The following is a 27,923-nucleotide window of genomic DNA, read 5'->3' as shown; positions in this document are numbered from 1 at the left end:
GATACAATAGAACAGTGTTCAGCCGACCTTCTGGTTTGGCAAAAAGGAGAAATTAGTGGATGTTTTAGAAAACAAAAGGTGCAGCCTTCAGATGGTAACTCAGAGTGACAGCCTATGATTAACACGAAGCGTTCTCCTCGGCCGGCAGAGACAATAAGTCTAGAGCGCGCAAAAAAATGTTGCACAGAGTATGGAACAACTGTGTTGGTTGGGATTCTTTGTATTTTCCTGGAGGGAAGCTGTAAAAATAAGGGTACTTGTCAGCAACTGTAGGACTTTTTAAGATGTTTTCTGACTGAATGGGATGTCACATCTGTGGAGATTGCTCTTGTCTTTCGCAGTCTGTGTATCTCAGGCCCTGTATGTTTCTATCCACATCAGCTTATAATGGTTACAGCAACAGAAGAAGGTGCAGTCACTAGATTCCAGCATTACAAGCAATCATTGGTGAAAGGTACCAATAGTGCAGTCTCAGCCTTCCTCTGAGAAAGATGGCTTATGGGGGTGATAAGTATAGTCTAACTGATACTGGATTTTTGAGGACAATAGCAGTATTTGGGAGTATTAAAAATAAAATACATGACATAAACAATCTTGATAGGGATTCCTTAGATTTTGTTTTAAAATTGTAAATAAGATACATCCTCAGTGGGACATTTTATTGTGTAAAAACAAACTTGTCAGTGCTCTCTGGTGGACAATGAAGTCGTTGTAATAGAGACACTGTTTCTAAATGACCTCAAATCTAGTTTGGCATTTCTTTGCTGCGTTTTCTGCACTTACTTATCAGCTGGCGTACACACCGATACTGATACATCTGCAAAAAGCTAATATCAGCCTGGTAGATTAAGCAGTCTAGTGATAAGGTTCAAGCAATTTCTCTCCCCCCCCCAAAGATTAGTTTTTGGGCTTGTTGCCTTTATTGACAGGAACAGCTGAAGAGAGACAGGCGAGGTGGGAGGACATGCGCTAAAGGGAATCGAACCCGGGCCACTGTGTCACTCTACCGGGACAAGTAAAGTTTATTTGTGGAGCACATTTAAAAACTGCAAGGACCGAAGTGCGTCTGTGAACTCCTAATCATTATTTATCATGGATTGATCTGCTGATTAGTTTCTCCTTTTTAAACAATAAAATGTTTCATGTGTAAAAACGCCCCTTACTTTTTTGTAAAGCCCTGTCAGACGGCTTGTTTTTCCTGCTCTGCACCGTAGAACCGTTGGATTTTCAGTCTACCGTCACATAAGGAAAAGAAAAGCAGGAAACTGCAGGAAAAATGGCTAAAAGTTATATCAAAATAGTTGCCAATAGATTTATAATTGTTTAGCTTTTAAAAAAGACGAGGTCTTAGTTTGCGAGGGGTGTCACAGCGCCAGTCAGCTCTCACAGAACAGGTGAAAACCCCATCATACCAGACAACCACAGGCCTCCAGCGGTGACACCGGAGTGGGTGCATGTGTAGTGGAAAATCATCCTGTCAAGCTAGTATGTAGCCCGTCAAGCATGCGATGGCTGTTCGTTACGAGGGAAGGATGTTGTCATAAACAAAGACTGCTTTCAGGCTGTGTCTGAATTTAAACTTTTGCTTGTTCATAAATAATCTGAGATTATATACCCCCCCGCGGTGTGATGGTAAACACCGCTTCGGTCACTCTGTCATCTGTGTGTCACGTATTTGGGAAAGTTGAGGTATACAGGGAAGGAGGGAGGGGGCCGAATTTTGGTATAAATGCATAGTGGTCAATAATGGAGGCCTCTAAGCTTTGAGGGTAGTAAGCCCCGGGATTAGCATAACTGTACCAGACCCAGACAGACACAGACTGAGTGGTGGTGTTTTTGAGGGGGGGTGGGCAGTCCCGAGGCAACAGATGGGACAGATTAAAGCCCAGTCAGACCCCCCCCCCAAATCACATCTTTAAACTCAACCAGGGGACTTGGAAAATTGGGGGTGTCAGCAAATGCCCCTGAAACCCATCCATCCTACCTCAGCAACAAGCATGCACCCAAACAGCAGCAGCAGGTACGATTAGGGTGGGTAAACTCTTCTGATGGCTGTCGGGGTGTAGCCTCTCGAGCCTCTCCGATAATGAAAACACCGTGGGCATGCATAGTGCCTCTTTTGCAATTTGAAAATTTTTGTCTGTGGATGCACCGGCCACGCATGATGGCACATTATCGGCTCTCAGGGTGTGCTCGTCTGCTTCACACAGTGGCAGATTTAGACAGCGGAGAGAGAGGGACTGTGTTTAAACGCAGTCATTATTTTGATACCGACACAGAGTCGGCGCTGTACAAAGGACTCTGCGTGGCAGCTTTATGCCCTGCTCGTGAAAACCCGAGCGAGAGAGCACAACTTGTGTACTTCAGTGACTGCGGACTGTGCACGCATGCCTGCAGAGGAGATGGTGCGTGCACGGGTGCATCAAGCACGTTTCAGCCTTTAGTCAAGAGAGCCTCCTCTGCTTTTTTTTTTTTCCCTCCCTCCGCCCCTCCCTCCCTCTGTTTCTGCCTCGAATCTTGGACGTGAACTCGGAACTAGTTGTGGAGAGAAAACAGCCAACACATCAGTGCACCCGGTGACTTTTAATCAAGTTTCAGACTGCCGTGTCTTACATCGCTCCGATGGGCCTTGGCAGTAGGAAGGAGAGAGCCAGATTAGATCGCTGTTGTTTTTTAGTAGCGAGGCTGAGGGGATGGGGGTAGTCCGGGGAGGGTGCACGAAGGCCAATTGGGGGGGGTTAGAAGAGGGAAGAGAGATTAGCAAATAACTGGGCCATGGGTAAACACTCAGCAGTGCCCGCCATCATCCAATGAACAGGCTTGGAGCAGAAAACTACTCTGAAGCCTTTTGATATGACTACCCTCTCTCTCTCTCTCTCCCTCTCTTTCTCTTTCTCTCTCTCTCTCTCTCTATCTGCCTCGCTCCACTGGCCTTGCCTGCATACTCTGACCCACAATCCAATACTGCAGTGGAAGCCAAGATCACACAGCAAGCTCCACAGAGCAGATTCAGGGACAGAGCCTGCCTCGGCCAATCACAGATAAACACAGAGATTGGCACCCAACCAGAAACACTCCTAAGACAGAATTCAGTCAAAGAACCAACCACAGCCAAGCAAAGCGGCAGACAAACCAATGAAATCTGACCCACAGGAGAGCTCCCATGGCTCAGACTGCAAATGAGCAAAGCCTGGTTGTGACTGCTTGGGTTTGAGCTCCATCCATGCAACACTGTTCTGCTTCACCGTTCACTTTTTTTTGCATATTAAGCGGCAAAATCTGTAAATCTAATATATTTCAGAGGGTGACTTGCCCCAGCAGCCTTTGTGTTAACAATCAGGAGGAAGTGGGAATTAAAGAAGCTGTTGTGTGATCAGCCCATGCTCTCCGTTTAGCGTGTGCAGCCCTGTTATCAATTATCGTCATACATTATCATCAAGGGTACGTGATACATACTTAGTAGTGCTTATACAGAATACAGAGGCATTGCTGTTTGGCTTTGTATTAGTGCTACTAAAATGTACTTAAATAATCTTTTTCCTTCACGACAATAAAGTGGAAAAAAATCTATCATACTTGTGAATGAAACCCCAAAATCAATTTCTAGATTGAACTTGCTACATAAGCCTTTTATCTCCCCTTTTCAGTTTTTTCATGCCCAAGAGCTCTCATAGACCGAGCATCATTATGGGGTTTTTGATTTCACGGCCTTGAATTGTAGTAAGAATATTAATAATTAATGTCAGAATACAGTATCTACACAGCTTTGGGAGAAGTACAGAAGATACTCTGGCCTTGAACGGCAGGATTAGGAGAACAGAAATCCATAGAGCCAGTCTGTTTGTCTGACTGTCTATGGGTGTTGTCACCAGCTAAGCACTTCCTGCTATTGTTCCTTTATGTTTCTCCTTTCTTTACGAGTTCCTTCTCTACAGCTCACGTCCTCACCTCCACCGCCCACTCACTTGGATTTCTGGATTATAAGAAAGGAAGCGTACACGAAGACAGGCCACTGATGAGGCTGTGATTATTATGTTTAACCTTGTATCTTTTTAGTCGTGGCTGTTATCAAGCACAAGTGTTTGAGTTTTCACAGTCAAGGAAAGTACGTAGTGCCTTTTAACCTCACTGCAGTAGTTACATTGAAAATCACCTAATTCATAGTTTAAAGCCTTTTACTTGTGGTCAACCATCTTCCCGTGTTATCTCGTATCAAACAGGTACATATAGAGTTAATAATGATTACTGGGCCAGATTTCTTGGTGATTTAGTTTGAAAAAAAAAAATGGCTCCCTGATTTCAGACCCAATTGCAGATAGCGTGCAATTTAAGCTGACAGTGGCTTCGTGAATTGCCGATATTTTAATGTTTCCAGCTGTTTTAAATCGAGAGCCTTGTGTGAGAGGTCTTAAATATGCACTTGATGTCCGCGGACATGATATCATGCTAATAGGTCCCAGGCAACATTCCTCACCAGCTGATGATGAAATAATGTAGTATGGATATAATTTTGCTCTGGCCTTGGAAGTAACGCAGTGTAAGTACTGTAGGAAGAAAGTTAGTTGTACATAGCAAACATTTGTGCACCATTTCTTGTCTGCACCTGTCTGTTGACGTGTCCTCCAGTGGCGAGGACAGCTTGAAGCACTTGTGTTTTCAGTAATACAAAATGGAGGCAGAAATAAAAAGAACACATGAAAGATCTGCCGCCATCCTCTTGAAATGATTAGATAAGAGAAAAATACAGCTTGAAAGTTTGTGGAAATTTTGTTTTTCTAAACTAAATACCAGGAGTGTTGTGGGTATGTTTTCCCTGTTAAAAGGTTTCAGTAAATCAGAGCTGATTATCCCTCCACAGCAATAGAAAAGTGGTAGGATATGAATGTATGCCCATTATGTCTCTCCTGTAATGTTTCTGGTTTTCCTCTCTGCTCAGTATTTATTTGGTATATTTCATGCTGTGGTGTCGGGTTAGTCTTGTTTTTTTTTTTTTTATAGCTTTTAGTTTGATCCAGTGAGAACATGTACAGTATGATGTAATATTTATGATAATTATGCAGCACTTGTACCTTTTTGGTGGTCACTTTAACCCAGAGCATGTTTATGTGCTGGAAATACATGCAAGTGGAGAATCGTCTGCCCCGTCGGGAATCTAACCACTAACCCTAGCAGTGCCATCGTCAGCTTATTGAAATTCAGTTTCCTCATCGGACTAAAATTCCTCCACATACTTAACCCTTAGTTTGAACTCCTTTCCCACTCTGCATACACACAGCGCACTTCCCCCTGTAGGCAAAGTCAGTCCTACAGAACAGTAGGCAGTTAAGGCCTGCAGGTTCAGAGCAGCCGAGGCCCACAGTAGGCCAGGGTTGATAGCTTTATCTGCGGATGGGAGCAGAGGAGAAAAGTTGGCGCCGTGCCCAGCAGAGCTACCGCTCCATCGCGTCACCCTCTGCCCACACAGGCTGGCTTGACCTTGGGCAGGGCACAGTCACCCTCCTCCCTCCACCGCTTCATAACAGACCCCCCACCCTCTCTTCCCGGCTGGAGGAAAGGGAGGAGCTGGGAGTAAGGGAAACAAACTGGCACATCATGTTTCCCTTATCTGAAATTACCCACAACGCAGGCTATGTACACAAACACACACTCTGACATTGGCTCAAACTATTTCTCCCAGACGTTAACTGGAAATCAACAGGCAAACTGTCTATTTCACAACTGGACACATTTTGGCTTCTTTTTCCGTTCAAAACACATTTTTCACACATTGTTCAGTCGAAGGTGGGAGTCTTGGCATGCAAGTTCAACATCAATCTCTCATTTTGTGACATTTCATTTTCATGGTCATCTTGCAGTTTTTGTTTGTTTTTAATGATGGTTCTTTCAAACCTTAATGTCTCTTTCGCCTCTGCATGTGTTTGTTATGTCCTTCAGGCTAGAGTTTAAATTGGTATTTCTATTGATCTTTGCGAGAGGCAGCAGTCTTTGCAGGCAGACAGTTATTTTTCAGCTGTGTATTTTTCCTGCGTAGACAGTCGCAGTAACAGTATCAATCTGTCTCTGTAACTGGTTTAGCAGACAAGAAGTGTCTGTATGTCTATGTATGTATGTGTATGTATATATATTTATGTATAGTTTGTACTTTTGTTTTATTAGGAAAGGGTTGATGTGATTTCCATCTGAGATGTGCATAGAAAAATGTGTCGGTGGACTTAGACAATAATCGATAAAGAGAGGCGATGAACTGGCATAAATTAATGAAGCTGTTGAGTGGTCTAATCCTTTCTCCTTACCACACATGCTCATCAAGACACACAAACTGCCTCCATCTTAGATTTTTTTATCTGCTTGCCTCTCGTCACCCAACTATTTCATTCACTCTGTTGCTACTGCAGAGCACGGCTCTGTTTTTCTAGAAATTTGATTTGACTCAACTCCTCTGTCTCTTCACAGCGGCGCAGGGTGAGGAGAGGGAGTGTGCCTTCACAGACCAGCACCAGCAGTGGGAGGTGGATCGAGTGGCGGGGGGCGAAGGCCGGGTCTCCCCAGAGAACACCACCATCCGATGTGCCAAGGGCAGCCACTGTTTTGGACTGTGGGAGAAAAGTCCTCCAGGCGAAGTGCGACTTGTCAAACAAGGTAAAACTTCAGACACTGTCTCGAGGTTTACTTGTACAACTACCAACTTTAAAGTGAGACTGTGTGACATTTTTGAAGAGTATTTATTGTTGCCACAAGTGACAGTTAAGGGATAATGGTGCTGGGACAAAGTGTAAGAGTCGCAAAAGTGGACAGTGTCATAAAGTTGGCAAACTGGATTAGTAATATCCATGTAGAGCAATATATACTTAAACATTGTCTAACATTTAGCCTCCATAAGACTGTCATACCAGACAACAATCACTTGTAGTGATTGGACCCTCACCGCCCCCATCCTCTTCTGTCGCTCTCCGTCAGGTTGCTGGACACATCTGGGCGACCACCAGGCTTGCCGTGACGACCGCTGTGTCGTGACCAACCTCCCTCCACAGATGCAGAATGGGACGTACCACTTCTGCTGCTGCGGCAGCGACATGTGCAATGTCAACTTCACAGAGGACTTCCCACCGCCCAGCCCCACCACTGCGCAACCCATCTGTAAGGACACGTGCTTGCACAAAGTCGAACCACAGTACCAATCACTGCTGCGCTCTGTACATGTAGTCATACAATAGATCCTAAACATGCTTGTTTTGTAGTGAGTTTCCTTGCCAAAGGATTCCTTTCTAGTCATGATGCATCTTTCTTTTATATGACTGGTGATCAGCCAGATAGATTTAAAGCCAGATCTCAGCCTACGCTATTATGGCTTTAGTATTGAATTTTGTGCTGACCATTTTTTGAAAGTACAGGCAGTGAGGGAAATCACTTTGCTATTGATCACCTGTGACATCGGGTCAGTTCAAATGCAAGTTTAAACTATGAGGGAAATTGTCTTGTATTGAGGAGATAGCTGAAGATAGCTGCTCTGTCATTGACTATTACCTGAATACATTCCTTAGATGGTGTTTTTCACACAGATAAGTTGACTCAGGAGACACTTTTTAGTAACCTGACTGGGCCAGATGCTTTATTACACAGAACCATGTGGGAAGTCGTTGTAAGAAACTGTTTAGAAAAAGGGCAGGCACTTTAAAAAAATATTTAGCAGGAGATTTGATGAACCATCTGTCGATCGCTGTCTGTCACAGGCGAACTTCCAACCAATCAGATCAATGAACCATATAATGTCATTAATAAGTAGCTTGGAACCTGGCACGATGGCCGCTCTTGTGATTTGCTGCCTCCCAAGGTTACATCTTAAGCTTTTATGGAGCAATTTCTTGTACCAGAGAGAATCGTACTCTTCTGCGGTCACAATCATCTCATCATCAATCATCACACAATTGGGTGCGTTAGGCGAGGGCAATGAATGAAATAAACATGACTAACGGAAGAAAAGAATGGGAGAAATCAAATGCGAGCCCACACAGTTCTGAAACACAAAGCTATTAACAGTAAAGAATGAAAGGATGTTAGATATCATCAGAGCTTTTGTACCTACACCTACCTACTTGTAACTACTTTCTCTCTCCTCCTCCTCCTCCTCCTCCTCCTCCTCTTCCTCTGCTGCATCATTCAGCCACACGGCTTAGAACTGAGGTTTCTGATTCCAATCCTTTATGAACCTTGACAACTGAATTGCAGCGATAAGTTGGTTTGCGATCAGATAGGCTTTGCAGCGTCTCACTGTGTTATATAGATTATATGCACTAAAGGGCCATAAAAGTGGTTGTTACAGAATTCTGTTTGTATCGATGCTCGTCCATTGTGTTCTTAGTGAGGTGTCAAACAAAGCAAACAGATGTCTGTTAATTGTTCCTTCCTCTTAAGGTTTAGCTGTGAATGAAAGCAATGTGTGTGGTAGAACGAGGAGGAGGAGGAGGGCGGGGGGGGGGGATGGCGGCGGTTGCTCATCATCTCTCCTGCCCACACATAAACACAAACACACACTCTCCATGTCGTCTCTCTGCATTCCACGGATTACAAGGCGTCTGCTGTATCTGTCTGTCTGCGGGCGTGCCGGTGACTGTTCCAAAGAGTAGACAGATGACGAGACAAAGACTGGAGAAAGTTTGGGGGGAAAATAACCATTTGATGTTAGAAGGATGTTTGATTAATCAGTGAAGTTTAAGTTTGGGTTGTATTCTAAGTTAAAATCCTGTTTTCTGTTTTTATTGCTAGATTCATTCCCGACATGTCTGGGCAGATTTATGCGGTGTTATGAGAAGTAGGAAATGGTTTCAGTCAATTGGCTGTCTGAGTGACTCAAAGCCAGGAGCCTTGCATGATGACATTTAGGGCTAGGTGGTGGAAGAAATACTCAGATTTTTTACTTAAGTAAAAGTAGTAATACCACAGGGAAACTCAGTATATATAGTTTACTGCAGTTTGGTGAGGTGTTTTGAATGCAGGACTTTTACTAGTTACTAACATACTATAGTTAAAGTATAGAAGTATTCACATGAAAATATACTTACAATATCAAAAGTAAAAGTACTCATTATGCAGAATTATATATTATATAATGGGATTATAATCATCAATGTCTTTAATGTGTAAGCAGCATTTATATATGGCAGCTAGTGAAAGTACATTTGAACTACTCTACATAATGCTGAGTAACGTCATCTTTAACATAATATGTTTGTTGATTATACTTTATATTAGTGATTATATCAGAATCTGCAAATTAACTAAAGCCGTCAAATAAATGTAGAGGAGTTATAAGTACTAAAGTATTAAAAGAAAGAGGAAAACATGTACAAATTCCTCAATTGTACTTAATACAGAACTTAAGTAAATTTATTTAATATTAGATATAAAACTAGGCAACATTATTGATCATTGTGTGTGTGTGTGTGTGTGTGTGTGTGTGTGTGTGTGTGTGTGTGTGTGTGCGCGTGTGCGTGTGCGTGCCTGTGTTTGTCAGATGGCTTCCTGTGCTACCCTCTTGTTTATGATGAACTCACTGACCTTGGCATTTGAGGGGCGCCGTGTTAACCCCCATGTGTTTGTGTGTGCCAGAGCATGTGTGCATGCATGCTCATGTTAGCATGTCAGTCAAAGCTGCCCTCTGGCTCTCAAAGCCATCAATTATTGATAAAGCTGGTGTCTCTCGGCAGCACCAGTGAGTTGACTGATGTAACGGACGCAGGGGAGCGTGTTTCTGTGTGTATCCGGGCAGCTGCTGTGGACTTTTTTAATATTATTTCTGCAGAGTAAAGGCTGTGTGTAAAGTGTTGGTATATGTAAGGTGTGTATGTTTGTCTCCAGAGTAGCACAGTAGCGGGTGAAGTTTCATTAATCATAAATACCTGACGGCTAAAACTGCAGCCACCTCAGCTATCTGACCAGCTCTCGAGTGTTCGCTCCGTTTTTACATCTTTTTCTCGCTCTCTCCATTCACTTCCCACGCGTCCTCTGTTTCTGCTTTCCAGTCTGTTTACCATTCTTCATGGTTGTTGACTTTATTGATGTATTTTCTTTAACTTCGTGCGCTTCACGGCATGCCTGATCGTCCGAAAACACAGATACTTGTATACCCAAGACATTTAATTGTTTTTGTTGTTTGTTATTGACCTGCTATTTGGGAAGGAAAACCCAAATACAACATACTATATGCCCACTTGCCAGTCTATTAGATATATTTCAGTCACAGGAAAAATGTTTCGTAGGCCTGTTTTCATTCCAGTAGAGTTTTTATCCAACAGCAGCAATCATTTTGTTGTTGGAACCACCTTTAAGAATTATTCAACACTGACTCTGGCCTCAAAAATAGTTTATTTGCACAATACAGAATAAATGAATAAAATCTAAAGTCAGAGCAAAATTCGAACAGATTAAAAAACACAACAACATATGAGCAGACAGAGCCAAAAAGCCAAGAGGCTTAAAGAGGAATTAAAGGTGTTCTGTGGAGTTACGTTTGCATCCAGTGTTGCTCCCCAAAAAAAAAAAAACTGCATCCCTGAGGTCTAGCAAGTGTGTTGATTCCATTTCCTTACTGATTATACATTTGCAAAGCTGATTTATTTTTTAAAATATTTAAATCCTACATTGTTTACATCCATATTTAATCACTGGCGGCCACCTCACTTTCATGGTGGCAGGAAAATGCAGACTAAAGCTGATGACTGCTTCTACTTTGGTTGTTGTGTACGGTGCTAAATATGCTGAAGTAATGGTGTGTTTGATGTAACGATGTATATAAACTAAATAATGTACTGTTTGCTGATTTGGAAAGAATTGGATCTGTAGGTTGCCCAAGCTATAGTGCAATAAAAGATAAAGCATGTGATATAAACATAATGTGCTGCTGAATTCCAGATGAAATCCTATTAATGTATAGTTTTTAGTTTATCTTGTTATCTACCTTTTATTCCAAGTGTCTCTCTTCAAAAGCATTAAAGCATTAGCGTAGACAAACACTGTCCATGTGAATATTATAATTATAGACAAGGTATTGCAGACCCATTGTATTGGGTTGCATCAGATTGTACAGGTGTACCTATTAAGTTAGATATCAGCTGTGGTTGAAAGCCATCCTCTGACTTCCTGCCCCACCGATCAGAGGCCAGTGCATGGTTGCAGCCATCTGCTCTTCCCACATAAAAAAAGGTCACAGTCTGATTTGTACTTTTGTTTTTGATGTGTCCCCCTTATAGACTCTGGCACACTGGGCTACAAAGAGACAGTAATTATCACCCTGGCAACAGTCTCCGTGCTGGCCGTGCTTGCTGTAGCAGCCTTCTTTGGTTATAGCATGATGCACGGTGAGTTACCATGGCGCCACGCTGTGAGGAAGAGCAGAGAACATTCATTATTCAAGGACGTTTGAATGTTTTTTAGTAGAATTTCAATTAATATAATAAATTAATCAGAGCTGATGTTTTGTGTAAATGCATCTGCATGTTTTACAGTTTTATGAATTCTGTGTGTGTGTGTGTGTGTGTGTGTGTGTGTGTGTGTGTGTGTGTGTGTGTGTGTGTGTGTGTGTGTGTGTGTGTGTGTGTGTGTGTGTGTGTGTGTGTGTGTGTGTGTGTGTGTTAACAGGAGATGGGAAGCAAGGGCTTCACAACCTCAATATGATGGAGGCTGCTGGCTCTGAGAGCTCTCTGGACCTAGACAATCTCAAACTGCTGGAGGTCAGTCCCCTACAGTGGTCTCTGTCTCTCTGTTTCTGTCCTCCACTGACTCCAACATGTAATATTTTTAGTTTTGTGCTAAACAGTCATCTGTTCATAAATCGAATCAATTTGTTTTCTGGCCCAGGAAAGAGCCAAAGTATTTAGTGTAACGCTGTAGAGTGCCAGCACAACACTGCGTAATATTACCCTCACTTACCAAATGAGCCAATAAGGGGCAATAGAGAAGTGATTGTAAGTTGTTTTACATAAATTTGACTAATCGTGATTTAGTTATATTACTGCTACAGTTCCACACTCGCATTTAGTTTTGGTTATTAACGATAGTGGTGGTGAGAAAAGTAAATCCCCTTCAACAGCATGGCTCGCTACATCTTTTATACCCCAAATCCTGCAGATTTCTACTCCTCTGTTTTTAGAAGACGAACGCGTGTATCATTGGTTCAGACATGTAGCGTTCTCACTGGATTCAGCATCTCTACACACAAGGGAGTGTATATATGTGTGTGAAGGAGGGAGGGAAAGGAGAAACCAAAGGCATAGAGACAGAAATACACCCAAAATACATCAAGGTTTACGGTTACATTTGTTGTTTCAATGTGACCTTTATCATCCGATCACGGCAGGACGCATTAAATGACAGTTCGGGCAGAGCAAAAATAGGATTTTGCTTACACTGACACAGGATCCTGAAAACCTGATATGGAAGTGGGAAAGCTCATATTTTGATAGGAAGTCAATGGAATCTGGACGGTATTCAGCCACAATGACATAAGCAGCGTGAAGGGATTAAAAAGGCGAGCAGGAGAAATGAATGCTGCTGCTGATTCAAATAAAGCCAGCACAATGGCAGCTGTAACTTTTAAAATGTAACTTTTCTAAAAACTTTGCCATCTTTCCATTTAATTTATATTCTAACTGTCATGTACAGGGTTGCAATACAATGATTGCTCCAATTGAAAGACACTTCCAAAGCAATACAAAGCAAGCTTTTGTGCCGCTCACAATCTGATTTATCAGATAAAAGATAAAAGAAAAAATTCTGTGGTTCTCTGTCTTATTTTGGTAATTGTGCCCATTCTGACAATGAGTTGTAATAACTTTGCACTCGAGACTCTGGAAACTGGAATGTTTGTTCCAATTTTTGTGCAACGGCGTATATTCAAGCAGCAGTAGCCTTATAAAACTTAATTGGTAAACTTGTTCAAATACCCACGCACAGACATAGACCAAAACTATGATTCATCACACACATTTATTACATAATCTGATAGTATAGCCCGACATATTACGACCAAGATCTTATGAGACCCATCCCACGCAGAGTGACATGCAGCGAAATGATGATTGTTGTTGTTTCGCAGTCTACAGGTGCCTTAAATCGGCAGCCTCGCACAGGTAAACAAACCGGCAAGTGCAAAGGAATAGGCTGCTAGCTTGGTTAGCTGGCAGAAGGCTGAAAGTAGCAGAGGGTTTACTCTGGGTCAGACTCTGAGACGAGGGTTTGAAATGATTTATGTAACGTTGGAAGCTTTCACAGGCTTGCGCCGCTTTCCCTGATATTGTCTTGCCAGAGTCGTGTTTCCTGAATCTCTACAACTGAGGTAGTGAGTGAAATGTTAGCGTGACCCGTAGTCAGAATGGACCCGATTATGAGGCAAAACAGAATTTCACTGTAAACGTGTCATCTGACCTGCAATTTTATCAAATGCATGCTATCAGCTGCTTTACCGCACAATCATAAAATTACTAACAAAACCAGTACCAAGAGATGTTTTTGTCAAGTAGGTTTCAAGTCTCTGCAAGTCATCATACGGAGCGGTAGGCAGAAAGAAACTGATAAAAATCAGAACCTCTGTGGTATGCTTTTAAGTTAATATTTACTCTATGATGATGGTTTCTAGTAAATAGACTAAAAATGCAGAGTAGTACGATGTCTTCTGTGTGAAATGTTAGAATTCAGAGTTCTGTCCTTGTGCTTTATCAAATACAGGCACATGTTCTTTCACATCAGAGTCATTGCAGAAGAGGGGGGGAGGGTCGGGGTGAGCCAGGGAGCCTCTCCCACAGACAAAACAGAGTTCACTGCTTTCACTGTGAACATTTACCTCTGGCTTTTTATTTCATAGCCAGAGATAAATGTTTTTAAAGGCAGACAAGGAGGTGGAAACCAAACAGAAATAAATGCACTCCTCGTTAATTTCTTCCTCCTGTGCAGATGACTTTTAAAGCAGAATGGTGGGCCTTAATGGCATGCTGTGCTCCGGCTAATTCAGGAAACTAATTGAATGATTTGGGACCGACTTTGGACCATTTTAACTGTTTAACCCTGCTGTTTGCCTGTAATATAGTTTATTTCCTCTCTCTCCTCTGCCTGGCTGAATGTCTTATTTGTGTTTGTACCTCTCTCAGTGTTTCTCTCGTTTTTGCCTCTTTGTATTTATCAAAGAATCTTTCTGGATTTCTTTCTGTAGCAGCACAAACAAAATCAACATTTTATTCACATGATTTCTTATCAGACAAGCAAGGGCTAAAAAGGTCAAGTTACAAAAAATAAATAGTTTTTTGCTTTTCCCACCACCATCACTTTCAGCTGATTGGGCGTGGCAGATACGGCACCGTCTACTGTGGCTCTCTGGACGAGCGACCCGTGGCTGTGAAAGTGTTCACTGCAGCCAACCGGCAGAACTTCCTAAATGAATGCTCCATCTACCGGCTACCGCTGCTGGAGCATGACAACATCGCCCGGTTTGTGGCTGCAGACGAGCGGACAGGCCCAGAGGGACGCACCGAATACCTGCTCGTCATGGACTACTACCCACATGTGAGTAGTGGAGGGGGGGGGGGGTGGGCAGGAAGTTTAGTATGCAGAACATGTGTAGAGGCTGACATTTGGCGAAATGAATTGGGATCTCAGCTCCCCTTTGTTTTTGAAATACTGCAGTTTAAAAGATGTAATCCTTAAGATTTCAGTCCTGGTTGATGTGGTTCCTGTAGTAACAAGTGTGGTTTAATACTACAGTTCCCAGAATTCTTGGGGTAGCAAACACTTTTTCAACAGCAAATGGTGCATCTGTTTACAGCACAGCCAAACAAACTCATGCTGTTTAGATAAAGTCAGTCAGTTTGTTACCTTGCTGAGGAAGAGGAGGTGGAGCCCTTCATCTAACAGCTCCACTGCAGCTGCTCATTCTTGTTCCACTCCTCGCAGCAGTATTTAAAAACGGACATGACAAAAAGAGACCACGTTGACTATGTCTAACCCTCAGTGAATAATACACAGCGTTTCCTGCGATTGCTTCACAATTAAAGACAGTTGAGTGCTTTTTAATGTGACACAACAGCAGTAGGAAATCTTGGGTTAGTATTGGCAGTAATTTAATCCTTCTCTGATACAGCTGTAGGAGAGTGAACAGTATACAGTGAATCTGATATCAGTGTGATCAAATTAGAAACAGTAATGCTATTACATGCTGTGTGATTTCCTGTGAATCCCTTCTACGTTGAAGGCAATTTGAATCGTGCGCGGGAATAGTGGACCCTGCCACTAACAATCAGAACTACTATTGTTGTACAGGTCTATTCACTCTTCACCCTGTAATGCCATTTTGACAACAAAACAAAAAATTCTAATCTTTGTTAGAATTTTTTACAGCTTCATGGTTCTCTCCTGCAACTTGATCGGATGGTCTCTGATTGGTTCAAACAAGTTGGATCTGGGGAATAAATTATCAACTTCCTGGGAATAAATAGTGTTGACTTCAGTTATTTTAGGAAATGAAGGGAAATTAATTGATCCATGGCACACTTTTTAAACAACATGCTTTTTAATCTTTGGACTTGGGGGAAAGTATCAAGTATAAATATCGAGTCCAGTTAAAGTCACTAGTCATTTGTGTTAAAGTCCAGGTCGAGTTCAGGCCTCTACCTTGTAGAGAGGTTATTATAGTATGTATTTCCTATGAATGGCTATTAATGACAAACTGCTGACTATAAATAGGTTTTAATTCAATGAAAATCTGAAGGATTATATCTGAACAGTATAGTAACGATCCTTTGTCCAAAGTGAGCAACAGCAGCGACGGCAGAAGCGTGACTGTGTTACTTTAAGATGACAAATCTAGAAATTGTTGAGTCTTTTCAGCACTAAAACGTTTTTGTGAATTATTCATAGCTTCATAGGGTTGGCAGGGGCTGTAGAGGATAAGGCCTTTGGACCCACCTGCAGGGGATTTGTTTCCCTTCTTCGAGCTTCACTGTGGATTCTGAGTGATGGACAGGGTAGAAAGTATATTGAAAGTATAATCTTTTCACCCATCTCAGCTTTCCCCGCAGACGAATAAACATGCAGGTGGTGTAGCAAAAGAACATTTTGACACCGGCTGCTGAAGGCTGCCTCTAGGAACTCTCCAATATTAATGTAGATGTACCTTTAAAATTGTTTGCTGTCCAAGCCTTCAGCTTCATAATTACAATGTCAGCTGACCCCCAGCCAGCCTATAAAAGAAGCCTATTGTGCATTGTAATACACGTTGTCATGGAAACGTGGTGCAAGCCAGGACAGGAGACGAGGACACATAATGCATTCAAGTAAATGATAATATAATTTATTTAAAACGAACAGATCTAATGTAATTTTCTTTAGTAGCGGATGCGCGAATTGCCTTGTGATTGATTTTGAGAGAAAAGATTAAGTGTATGTGCATGTGTGTTGGGTTTTGTGTGTATGTGCGTCAGGGCCAGGCCTATAATGGATTATCAAGGCTGATGGGAGATAATTGAGGAAGGAAATTAATAATATCCAATATAATTTCTGGTAAACATTTTCATTGAGTAGTTGATACACCCCCATCAACATCCTTACACTAAATTCTTAAACCAGAATTGCACATTGCTTTCCTCCTACAGAAACCCTATAACTCAAGGAAACTGCAAGGCCTTTATTGGATAGTGATAAAGGATTTTGTAGGTCAGTTTTGTGGTGGTCCCCATTCTACAGGTCTCAGCTGATGGGGAGAACCAGTTACCAACTGGATAATACAAAAAAATATCTACTTGGACAAACAAATCTCGCAGCTACTTTCACAATGAAAACAAAAGCCCTTTTAATAATAAATAAATGCCTCAAAAAGGAAATGGGTAAACAAAAGAAAGCCTGCAGGCAGCAGGTAATTGTTAGGCAAGCAGAACTCCTGCCCAAATGGCACTAAAATCTGATGCAGGTAACCTAGTGGAAAGGGGTTCTTTCATATTCTTTCAAACTAGGTTTCAGTTTCAGAACTCACAGTACAGAAATCTCAGAAGGGCCTGAAGATCAGGGTTTCTGGCTGAGTATCTGCTAATGTGACGTCTGCACTAAGTCGAGGAAGGATCAGAGCACCCTGAGTGTGCGTTTCCCCACCTCTCCTATGCCCTATGAAAGGGCGTCGTCACACCCTGACTGCACCAAGCTGCTCTCAATCACTGTTCAGGAGTCAGTGCCCACAGCCTGTGCAACATGTTGTCTGAATAACCCTCCAATCAATGGAGTGGCAGTTTGACATTCACCTGAATTGAATTTGGAAAAAGAGAAGTTAAAAGTTAAATTATAGGAAGTACTAAAAAATGAAATACTGCGACAGATTTATTGTGAAGCTCTGTCTCCTTCACGCGGAGGTCAAAGCACAAGTTCAGCCCTTTTCAAAGCTCCAAGTTATAAATGGGAAGATCATCTATTTACAAATTGTCCGACTTGACCTTTTAGCGGTTTTATTGATGGTGAAGATGCCATGGAGTTTAAACTTTTAAAGTAAAAATCAGCTTGGTTCCATTGCAAGTGAATATAAAATATCTGTGGGTGTGGAGTTAGAAAGAAGTGAGCTCTATAGCTCGGTCCTCATCGCTGCTTGAGGCTCGCAGCTCCATTAGCCACTACTAGCACCTGAATCGGTGAACCCAACCATGTCCATCATGAGTCTGACATTGTTATAGGAGTGCAATGCTAAATCAATACTCTAGTAAAGTCTGAAATAAGCCTGGAAAGGGCAAGCAGTCAGTTATGTGCAATTAAATCATATATAAAATATTCCAACAGGTTTTATTGTATGCACCTAATGTATACCAGTTACACTGAGCCTGAGTTGATTTTAAATTCTCACAAACGTTTACAGTAAGAAAACAGAATAAATAGAAATGAATAACAACACAGTATAGCAGGCAATGTTAGTTCTAAACAAAGCTTCATAAACAGAAACACCACAACAGGACTGGCCTGAACTACAGATGCTAAGCCCTAGGCAGCCGCAGTAACTCATGCACAGTCGATTATTAAACAAATGACAGCCAGCCAATAGCTTTTCACCTACTGCTGGTAAAGGCTTTGATTGCAAAAAAAGAGAACCATAGATGTGTTGCCTTATCAATCACTGGTTGTGGCAGGAATTACTTCAGGCTGACAGGCGGGCTCATCGATCACCTGGCTGTATACGGCTCAGAGGCACCGGGGTCTCGTGAAGCAGGTGAGCCGGGCTCAGCGCTCTGTGAAGCCGGGCCGAGGAGAGGCATCGTCTAACAACCTCTAAGACCTGGTCCCGGCTTTTGAGAATGCTCCTCATTTTCTCCGTGGCGTGGGCCTTTCAAACTAAGAGCTCCGTTTTGCCCATGGGTAGGGGTTACCGGACTGTTTTGTCTTCACACAACTTGGCTAGCTTAATCACCGTCAGCTCTCGCCTCTTAAGTTTGACTGATGAGACCTGTTGCTGCCTGCTGGCTGAGTGTGCCCTCTACTGGCACCCTTCTGAGCTAATACGTATTTCATTCATACATTTTATGAAAACATCCATCTTTCAAATGGCACAAAATTGGGTGCCCTAGGGCCCATCCGTCCCTGCACACATCAGTTGCTGTGACTTGAAGTGACTTGTGTTAGTTAATTTTTCCCACTTCCCTGTGTCTGTTTGTATCTGTTAGATCTTGAAAGTGGTGCTGGTGATAGATTTTTATCTGCATTCCCTCCACCACCTGTTTAAATCTTCTTTTTAAATTCTTCCCCCATGTGTTTTCATCCCTCCTTCACCCCTCACTCCCTGCCCTCTCTTTCCTTCCCTTTCCCCTTCCTTCATGGTTCCTCCTCAGGGCTCTCTGAGTCGCTACCTGAGCGTCCAGACCAACGATTGGGTCAGCAGCTGCCGTCTCGCTCACTCCGTCACTCGCGGCCTGGCGTACCTGCACACCGAGCTCTTCAAAGGAGGTGAGCTGGAGGGTGCAGAACACACACACGCGCCACACACACACACACACACACACACACACACACACACACACACACACACACACACACACACACACACACACACACACACACACACACACACACAGTTAATTACATAACTGCTCACAGTTTACTGAGGCTCAAGTTTCAAGGCTGCTGCTTCCATCTGTTACTGAAACACAAACACATACAAAGAATTGTGGTGGAAAATGGGAAAGCTTATTGTTTGTGTATCCCAGTTTGTTTAGATTATTTAGAAAGGCTTTAGATAGTGTGTGTGTGTATTTCTCCCTCTATCCCGTCTTACCGCCGAGCACTTGAGCCTGCTTACGAACTGCACGCTGCAGCTCCACGTGGGTCTGTTTGGCTTGGAGCGCTTTGCATCCCTACATTTTGACTAACACACACGTACACACTGCATGCATGCCCAGCCGAGGGTATTTATAGACTGGCCTCAAGCTAGCCTGTGAAAAAGTGGAGAGAGGGACAAAGTAGGGGGAAGGACGGCGGAGACAAGATAGGGATTCAGACGTCATGTGACTATGCCTTTGGCTCAATAAAATGAGTCTTAGCAGGCAGAAGTGACAACTGAGCCTCAGCAGTTTTCTCCTCATCAGTACAGATACACATCAAACATTCTTGGAAGTGAAGAAGAAAGTGTGCTTGCAGTAGTGTGTGAAGTAAAGACCGCTAAGGGAATAGAAACTATTCTTTTCGTGCAAGCATGTGACACAGCGGGGGGCGTCTATCTCCCTTAGTTCTCCCGCCCATGCAAATCTAATGTGATCGGCAGAGCAGAGAAGTGACAGAAGAGAAGGACAGGCCTGGTGTTTGCCAGCTCTGTGCGTAGCTGCTAACAGCAGAATCTCTCAGGCTTTGATAGTCATCATCCTCCCCCACTCCTCCTGCACATCAGTAGCAGGCAGCAGATAACTGTGGTGGCTGCCACAACTTCCAGCCGCCCTGTGCCTCACTGCGCCCTCTGCTGGACAGTAAGACACTGCAGGCGAAGGCCACTCTGATATGGTCATAATCCCATTGTTGTAGATTAGATTAGAGGGTTTAGCTGTCTGTTGACAGTGCAGCTTGCTTTGGTGAACAATGAGTAATGAGGGGAATGGAAAGCTATATGAAGGGATTTTCTGGATGTTATCATTCATTTGCAAATAACACAAAAACTGCCTGAGCACATTGTAGAATTTTGGGAGTGCTGTACGGGCATACATTTTTAATGAAAAGTAAATTAGCCCAATTCTTTTGTCTTGTGTCTTCTCCTGATCCTCTCTTTGCTATCCTACCCCCCCATCTCCTTTTTCCTTCCATTCAGACTTGTACAAGCCCGCCGTTTCCCACAGGGACCTGAACAGCCGAAATGTTCTCGTCAAGGCTGATGGCACGTGTGTCATCATTGATTTCGGCCTGTCCATGAAGCTGACAGGAAACAGGCCGGCGCGTCACGGAGAGGAGGAAAATGCTGCTATAAGTGAGGTGAGTGTTTATGAGGAAGCAGGACTGATATCTGAGCTACAATGACTATGTGAATGCGGACGTTTCAGGTATCACTAGTCTAAAATTGGTCCTGACACATGATTTGGGAGACAATAAGATACAATTAATATTTCTGGATGTAAAAGCTGTGTAACTGTAGCTGGCATTACTTGCTGGCTTTAGTATAAATCAACAAACTTGGAATTTTTTGCCTTGTGGGCATGCTGCTCATAATGCAAACATGAGGATTGGACTAAAGTGAGATGACTTTAATGGAGCAGAGGATTGTCTCCAAAATTTGAAGCTGATAACAGCACAGCCAGTGTGGTTTTGGCCAAAAGACATCTTGCTGTCTGTTAACAACAAACACTGCACTGAAAAAGACAGATAACAGGAGAATGATGCTTGCTCTGGAAATGCTATTTTATGTTTTTTCACCTTGTTTTATTTCTTCTTCTTCGCTTTCCTCCTGTCTCACCTCATCTTTCATCACATACCTTTTCTCATCCCTCACCCACCCCTAAATCCCTCGCGCCTCTATTTATTCCTGCTCCATCTACCAGGTGGGGACTATCCGCTACATGGCTCCAGAGGTTCTGGAGGGGGCGGTGAACCTGAGGGACTGTGAGTCGGCGCTGAAGCAGGTGGATATGTACGCCCTGGGCCTGATCTACTGGGAGACCTTCATGAGATGTACCGACCTTTTCCCTGGTGAGACACAGAGACAGAAGGGCTGTGAATCTGTTTTGGGTTGTGTAAATAAGATGGGCTGCATCCCTCCAAATTCACAAATGCTTGTAGTATTGTTTTAATTTTTACTACCATTTATTATCACAGACAACACAAGAGTCCCTCCTACGCTGTATACAGCAGGAAGCCATTAAACACACATTTAATTTCGTAGTGGGAAGCAAGAAAGCACATTCATAAATGTAATGAATATTTCTGCTACATGAAATATATCTCAGACACATCCTTCCTCTTCCTGTCCTACCTCTAGGAGAATCTGTGCCAGAGTACCAGATGGCCTTCCAAGCGGAGGCAGGGAACCACCCGACGTTTGAGGACATGCAGGTCCTGGTGTCCAGGGAGAAGCAACGGCCCAAATTCCCCGAGGCCTGGAAAGAGAACAGTTTGGTACGTTTGTGTGTGTGTGTGAGAGAGAGAGAGAGAGAGAGAGAGAGAGAGAGAGAGCAGAGCAGATTATTCAAATTATAACTACAATAACCAGAGATAAACACTGTCAGCACATTAGAAACATGTCACTACAACTTTAGTAAGTCATTTTCAATTATCTGAAAATCATCTCTTTTTTTTTAAATTCTTTTTTGGGGCATTTTGCTCTTATTAGATAGTGACAGTAGAGACGGTATCTTTAGGAGCACAAAAGGGGAATAACGTGCAATGAAGGCCACTGGCCAGAATCAAATTGTGGGCAGTGAATATGTGGCATGTGTCTCAACCAGTTGGCCATTATGATGCCCCGTGTCTGAAAAATAAACCATATGCTGATCCTTTTTTGGCCTTGAAAGGCATAGGAAATTAACAAAATCAAGTTTATAAAAATCATTACACATTGATATTCTAGTAAAATATCTATCTTTCTTATATGCAACCAAATTCCATCCAGAATCCCAGTCAGTAAAGCTGGGAAATAGCAATGGTAATACGACAGGAAATTCAAACACATTCTTTTCTTTTCTTTGTTTTAAGCTGATTATGAATGAAGTCACTGTTTCTGTTGAGCTTAAAGCATTGGTTAAAACAATACTTACATTTCTGTATGTGCATTGAAACAGTTTTTGGTTGCTGTAATCGTTCCTCCGGTCTTTACTGGCTGCAAAGACAAATTCCACAGATGTTGTTTTGAGTAAAAATGGCTTCCAGAGTTCAGCTGAAGCTCATACGTTGCAAGTGGATATCCTCAAAAGTTACAGTCATTTTAGTGAAATACCATGTTTGGGTTTCCTTGAGCTGTGTTTACTTACTGAGCTGCAGCGGAGAGACAGCAACACAAAGAGGAAATTGGCCATAACTCAGCAGACTTAATTCGACTAACACACTGCTGAAGTCTTGTACTCGTCACACAGAGTGAGGGCTATGAGTTTTGTCCCTAGGAAGTGATCTCTTTGCAGCCAGTATGAAACAATTAACAATTGTCAACAGCAACCCATAACTCTGTTCTTGTGAAATATTAAAACTGTGTCTCCTTCAGGCGGTTCGCTCTTTGAAAGAGACAATGGAGGACTGTTGGGACCAGGATGCAGAGGCCCGCCTCACGGCACAATGTGCAGAGGAACGACTGGCAGAGCTGCTCCTCATATGGGACCGCTCCAAGTCTGTCAGCCCTACACTCAACCCCATGTCCACCACCCTGCACAATGAGAGGTAAGCATACACACAGAGCCGCTTCTTCCATTGTGGCACTAGTTTTAAATGCTCGCCTTAACATTTTCTGCTCTCTCGCAATGTTTTCTGCCAGAAATCGCATGACACCGAAGTCTGGCCCGTACACAGACCACCCCTCCACCTACATCGAAGAGCACGAGGGTGTGCCCAAGAACACGCAGCAGGACACCACTAGCTCTGTGAGCGGTCGAGCCGGAGCTGGGACCGGAGAGAGAAACAGGAATTCAATCAACCAGGAGCGGCAGCAGCAAGCCAACGCCCGCCTGCCCAGCCCAGAGGGCAGCAGCACCAGCATGGGCCTGAGAGGCAGCCCCTCAGCCTCCACTACAACCACCACTATTATCTCTGAGTCTGAGGGACCTGTAGTGGTCGCCACAGTCCCCGTCTGCCTCCACCTGACCCAGGAAGACCTGGAAACCACCAAGCTTGACCCCAAAGAGGTGGACAAGAACCTGAAGGAGAGCTCGGACGAGAACCTGATGGAGCACTCACAGAAGCAGTTCTGCTCACCCGATCCACTGAGCCCCGGCAGCTCCAGCCTCCTTTACCCCCTCATCAAGATGGCCACTGAGGCATCGGGCACGTCAGACGCCGCCGGGCCCATGCCCACCACCATATTCCCCCTGCCCAAGCAGCAGAACCTGCCCAAGAGGCCGTCCAGTCTGCCCCTGCGCACCAAACCCACCAAGAAGGAGTCTTCATCGTCTTCGCTCAGGTTCAAGTTTGGTCGCTCAGGGAAGTCCAACCTGCGGCAGGTGGAGGGAACAAAGATGAACATTGGTGCAGTAACGGGCACGAACACAGCCGTAGAGGCTCATCGGGGCACAGGCACGAACAACACACCTGTCCTACGAGACACGCATGTCAACGGCAGCGTTAACGGTGCAGTTAACGGTCACGCCAGCACTGCAATCTCGTCCATGGCTACGGGTGGAGCGACAGGATTCGGAGGATCCAGCATAACTCAGAACGGGTCCGGAGTGCTGAGGTCGGACGACGGCCGTCTCAGCCTCGGCGTCATCACAGCCAGCCCAGACGAACACGAGCCCCTTCTGAGCCGCGAGCGAGAGCAGCCCGACCCGAGAGACGCGTCCTCGAGCGTCGCCGCTCTCCGCTCGGCCCGACCCAACACCAACAACAACAACAGCAACAACGGCCACGGCAAGGGGGACGGGGAGAGCGGAGGAGAGAGTGATGGAGGAGAGGAGGAGGGGAGCGGGGAAGGAGGAAGCAGGGAAACCACGGGGCCCCCGGGAGAAAGCTCGGGGTCGGGATCCGGCGCCGCTGACCACCACGGGCAAGCTCCAGTCACCATGAGAGGGGAGGCCCTGCTCAGGCAGCCCAGAGCCCGCAGGCCTGAGAGACCCAACTCCCTGGACCTGTCCTTCACTACACAGGACCTGGCCTCACTAGGTGATTTAATACACCTTTCATGTCCACAACTCCACATCAAGGATGGGAAGGAATATGATTTTATTGATACTAATGCCATTATCTATTCCCTTATTGTTTCCTGATCAGTTTTTTTGTGTGGGAGGAACAAAAGTAGGCCCACCAGGTCGCCTGAGATCAGCCGTCAGTCTTTCGTCAACTAAAATGGATGAAATTAGAGAATATTTGTACAGCAATTGTTTTCATTTAATATTTTAACATAATACTAATAATAATAACTTGTATTTATATAACCCCTTTGAAAATTATAAGAGAACAGTTACAATGTGCTTTACAGTAAAAACATGTAATAAAATCCACAACTTAAGATATAAATAAGATCAAATAATTTAATAGTAACAGCAAATACCATCGGTTAAGAAAAAGCCATTTAAGAGTATTTAGAAGAGATTTTAGTTTAATTTTTAGAAAGGCTCAGTAATTTCCTAAAACAACCGGTCACTGTAGTTTTATCAAAGAGGAGAAACATTTTTATTTGATCACTTAAAACGATTCAGTCCATTATTTACTGACTAATCATTCAAGCACTCTCTTCCTGAAACACATTATGATTAATTTTTTTAATAGATAAACTTTAAACGACCTATGTTGCCTTAAATGGACAGTACACCACTTTTACCCGCCTGATGATGTCATAGTGACATCACCGGGGTTATCTGGAGACTACAAACTTGTAACAGAAAGTCTGAGTCACAAACTTGAAGAAACAAATTGAGTTAGAAACAAATGGGTATTTTTCAGGCAGGAAGAGACTAATAAGATTACATTGGTTGCATTATGGGAAATGTAGGATCCAGTGTTTGTTGAGCATGACTAAGGGAGTAAAAGTCAGGATATCTCATCCGTGATGTCTCTCGTGAGTCTTCTAACTTTATATAAGTGTAATAGGGTTAAAGGCCACCCACAGAAGGCTTCATGTACACTGATCAGTGTTTGTTCCTGTCTTCCAGGGGAGGGCTTGGTACAGCCAGATGGAGCCTTGGGGGGGACAGGAGAGAAGATCAAGAAGCGCGTCAAAACCCCCTACTCCCTGAAGAAGTGGCGACCCACCACATGGGTCATCTCCACAGACACCCGGGGGCCGGAGGTCAACAACAACGGCTCCTCCCGCGGCCAAGGTCACAGTCAGAACCGGCCCAAGTCCACTTCGGCGATCTACCTGCGGGGGGGGAGCTTGGCCAGCGAGCCCAGCGACACGCATGTGTGAACTCGGACCCTCTGACAAGACTGAAGAAAAAAAAATGTAAAAAATAAGCAGAGAACGTTTTGGTTTGCTGTCTGCTGAGCTCTCTGCTCTGAATCAGCAAGAGGAAGCTATGATGGAGTGTCTTGTGAACAAACAGTCGAGTCTGATCGTGTACAGTAATTAGGTCTGTCTCGCTCCTGTGTGTCTTTCTGATGATGGCATTGCTTTAAATGGAATCCAGCTATGCAGCATTCTCACCCGCTTGTTTCCGTATCTTATTAATCTCCCCTTTTTGTCGGTTTTTGTTTCATCCTTTACAAACGTGTAGCAATCGATTTCTTTTTTTTTTTTTTCTTCTTTTCTATGTGCACTTTGAACCGATTAAAATCAGTGTTTAGAAGTCCTGTCTGTTGCGACCACGACAAGAAAGTGGTCTCTAAACTTAAAAAGGCGATGAAAAACAATCAACACTTTGAGCGTTCTTTTCTCGTACTTTGCTGTATCAAGCAATGTCCTGGAGGTGGGCTCTGTAAAAGAATTGACGGTCTTAAAAGACGGAACAAACTACTTTAACTGTTATCTTTTTATTTCCTTGATTTGTATGCAATACCAATTCTTGTCCTTTTTTAAATATGTATCCATTTTTTTTTGTATCATAATTTTTAATTGTGCAATAGGATGTAGCTTTTAGATGCTTTCGATGTTTTTATCGCTTCCATTATTTTGGTCATTATTTTGATATGTTAATCTCTGTTGCACTTATGAATAGTCACAATCGTTTTTTGTAAACAATCTACATACGCTATCACCCCCCCTGACTCAAGAGGAGAAAATGGATGACAATCCTCTCTTTCCTTCTTCTCTGGACTATTTTTAGGGGGCACAAAAAACACTAAACAATCAATCGCAGCTGACTGGAAAAGTGAGTTTTCGTGGAACTTCTTGAACAATTGCACCAGGAATGACTCAAACTTTGGGGTCTTTTAACACTACAATCACCAGAATCAAATCTACGGAGGGATCTGTTACAGTGGCCCGACGCAATCACTGTACCACTATCACCTGACCTCACTGTGGACTGTGTGTTTTAGCTGTCTGTATATGACTGAAAGACTAGAAACACTAGAAAGATCGAACTCTGTTGGGAATCCGAAACTAGTCTAAAAAAAAAAAAACCCCTCAAAAAACCAAACCCCCCTCTGAAGCACGCTGGATATTATTTCTGCTTCTTGTTGTCTCATCCCTTGATGTTCAAATGACTGATTCAGTGTATGTGTGAGAGAGAGAGAGTGTGTGTGTGTGAGAGAGAGAGAGAGAGAGAGTGTGTGTGTGCACATGTTGTGTTTCTATATGTCAGCAAGCATTAGAATTGTTGGGGCCTAGCGCTGTACAGGCGTGCTGAAATGTCATTGTACTCATTCTGTATTTTCAGCGCTGCTTCAGGGCATATGAAAAGATCTCATTTATGTTTTTGTAATCTGTAATTTGTATGAAAAAAACATATGTATGTGTATTGCATTAATATTTGCATCATTTTTATGGAATTCTGTTTTTGCATTCAATGGACATGGCCTTTGATTCCATTGCTATGCGTCTGCTCGGTACAGTTTCTGTAAACATTTTCAAGTCAATATGAAAGAAAAAGTTCTCAATAAATGTATGAAATAATTGTTGCTTATATCTGTTAAAGGACATCTCTTATTTCAGCATGTCCGCTCTTATTCTGAAAGTATTGCAGTGGAGGAGATATCTGTAGTTAAAGAGAGTTTAGAGTTTAAAAACTTGTTTTAAACTATATTTTAATGGAATAGTATCTTATATCTGAATGCTAATATGAAACTACAGCTTGCAGCCGGTCAGCCCAGCATAAAGACTGGAAACTAAGGGGGGGCCGACACTGAGCCTGGCTCCCTGAAGGTAAAAAAAATCTTCCTCTTTTGGACTAGTTTGCTAAATCTGTACAAAAATCAAACTGTAAAAACAACAATATGTGATTTTGAAGGCTTTTGGGACCTCTAGTGTCAAATGTTTTCCCAAAAATGTGGAACTATTCCTTTAAAAACTAATAATTGTGTGTTTCCTATTTTTATTTTTATTAAGTTTTTATTAGGTCTTTAAGAGTAGGAGCTCAGATTGTATTTGTATGAAGGAAGGGCAAGGACTAAACCTTTTTTTTTTTTTTGGGTACCATTTTGGGTGCCATATTGCATACATCAGACAGGGGCAGCAGCAGAGGACCACATCTGTATGAGGACCCCCCCTCTACAGGGATTTTAAATATGTCTGTAAACAGATTAAATACAGAGTTGGGTAACCCTGTCACATAAAACAAGCTCTCCTTGGTCTCCTTAAGACACCGCAAGTTTCTAATGTCGACACACGAGGGAGACCTCTCCTCCTCTCTCCTCCTTGT

At 43.2% G+C, this 27,923-nt stretch overlaps 1 protein-coding gene across 1 annotated transcript in view; it reads left to right on the top strand.

The window, feature by feature from the left end:
• LOC127378739 (bone morphogenetic protein receptor type-2) overlaps positions 1-27,188 on the top strand; it is a 32,134-nt gene extending 4,946 nt beyond the window's left edge. The window contains exons 2-13 of the mRNA XM_051427971.1: positions 6,454-6,639; positions 6,958-7,137; positions 11,247-11,354; positions 11,635-11,726; positions 14,320-14,550; positions 18,840-18,954; positions 20,303-20,463; positions 21,027-21,174; positions 21,464-21,600; positions 22,679-22,851; positions 22,946-24,285; positions 25,275-27,188. Of these exons, the coding sequence (XP_051283931.1) occupies positions 6,454-6,639; positions 6,958-7,137; positions 11,247-11,354; positions 11,635-11,726; positions 14,320-14,550; positions 18,840-18,954; positions 20,303-20,463; positions 21,027-21,174; positions 21,464-21,600; positions 22,679-22,851; positions 22,946-24,285; positions 25,275-25,531 (3,128 nt within the window). The 3' untranslated portion in view covers positions 25,532-27,188. The remainder of the gene's footprint in view (positions 1-6,453; positions 6,640-6,957; positions 7,138-11,246; positions 11,355-11,634; positions 11,727-14,319; positions 14,551-18,839; positions 18,955-20,302; positions 20,464-21,026; positions 21,175-21,463; positions 21,601-22,678; positions 22,852-22,945; positions 24,286-25,274) is intronic.
• The last annotated feature ends 735 nt before the right edge of the window (positions 27,189-27,923 follow it).

Source organism: Dicentrarchus labrax, unplaced genomic scaffold (genome assembly GCF_905237075.1).
Source record: "Dicentrarchus labrax unplaced genomic scaffold, dlabrax2021, whole genome shotgun sequence".
NCBI classification, from domain to species: Eukaryota; Metazoa; Chordata; class Actinopteri; family Moronidae; genus Dicentrarchus; species Dicentrarchus labrax.
The sequence above is the reverse complement of the archived record's forward strand: the minus strand, read 5'-3'. Positions and strand labels throughout refer to the sequence as shown.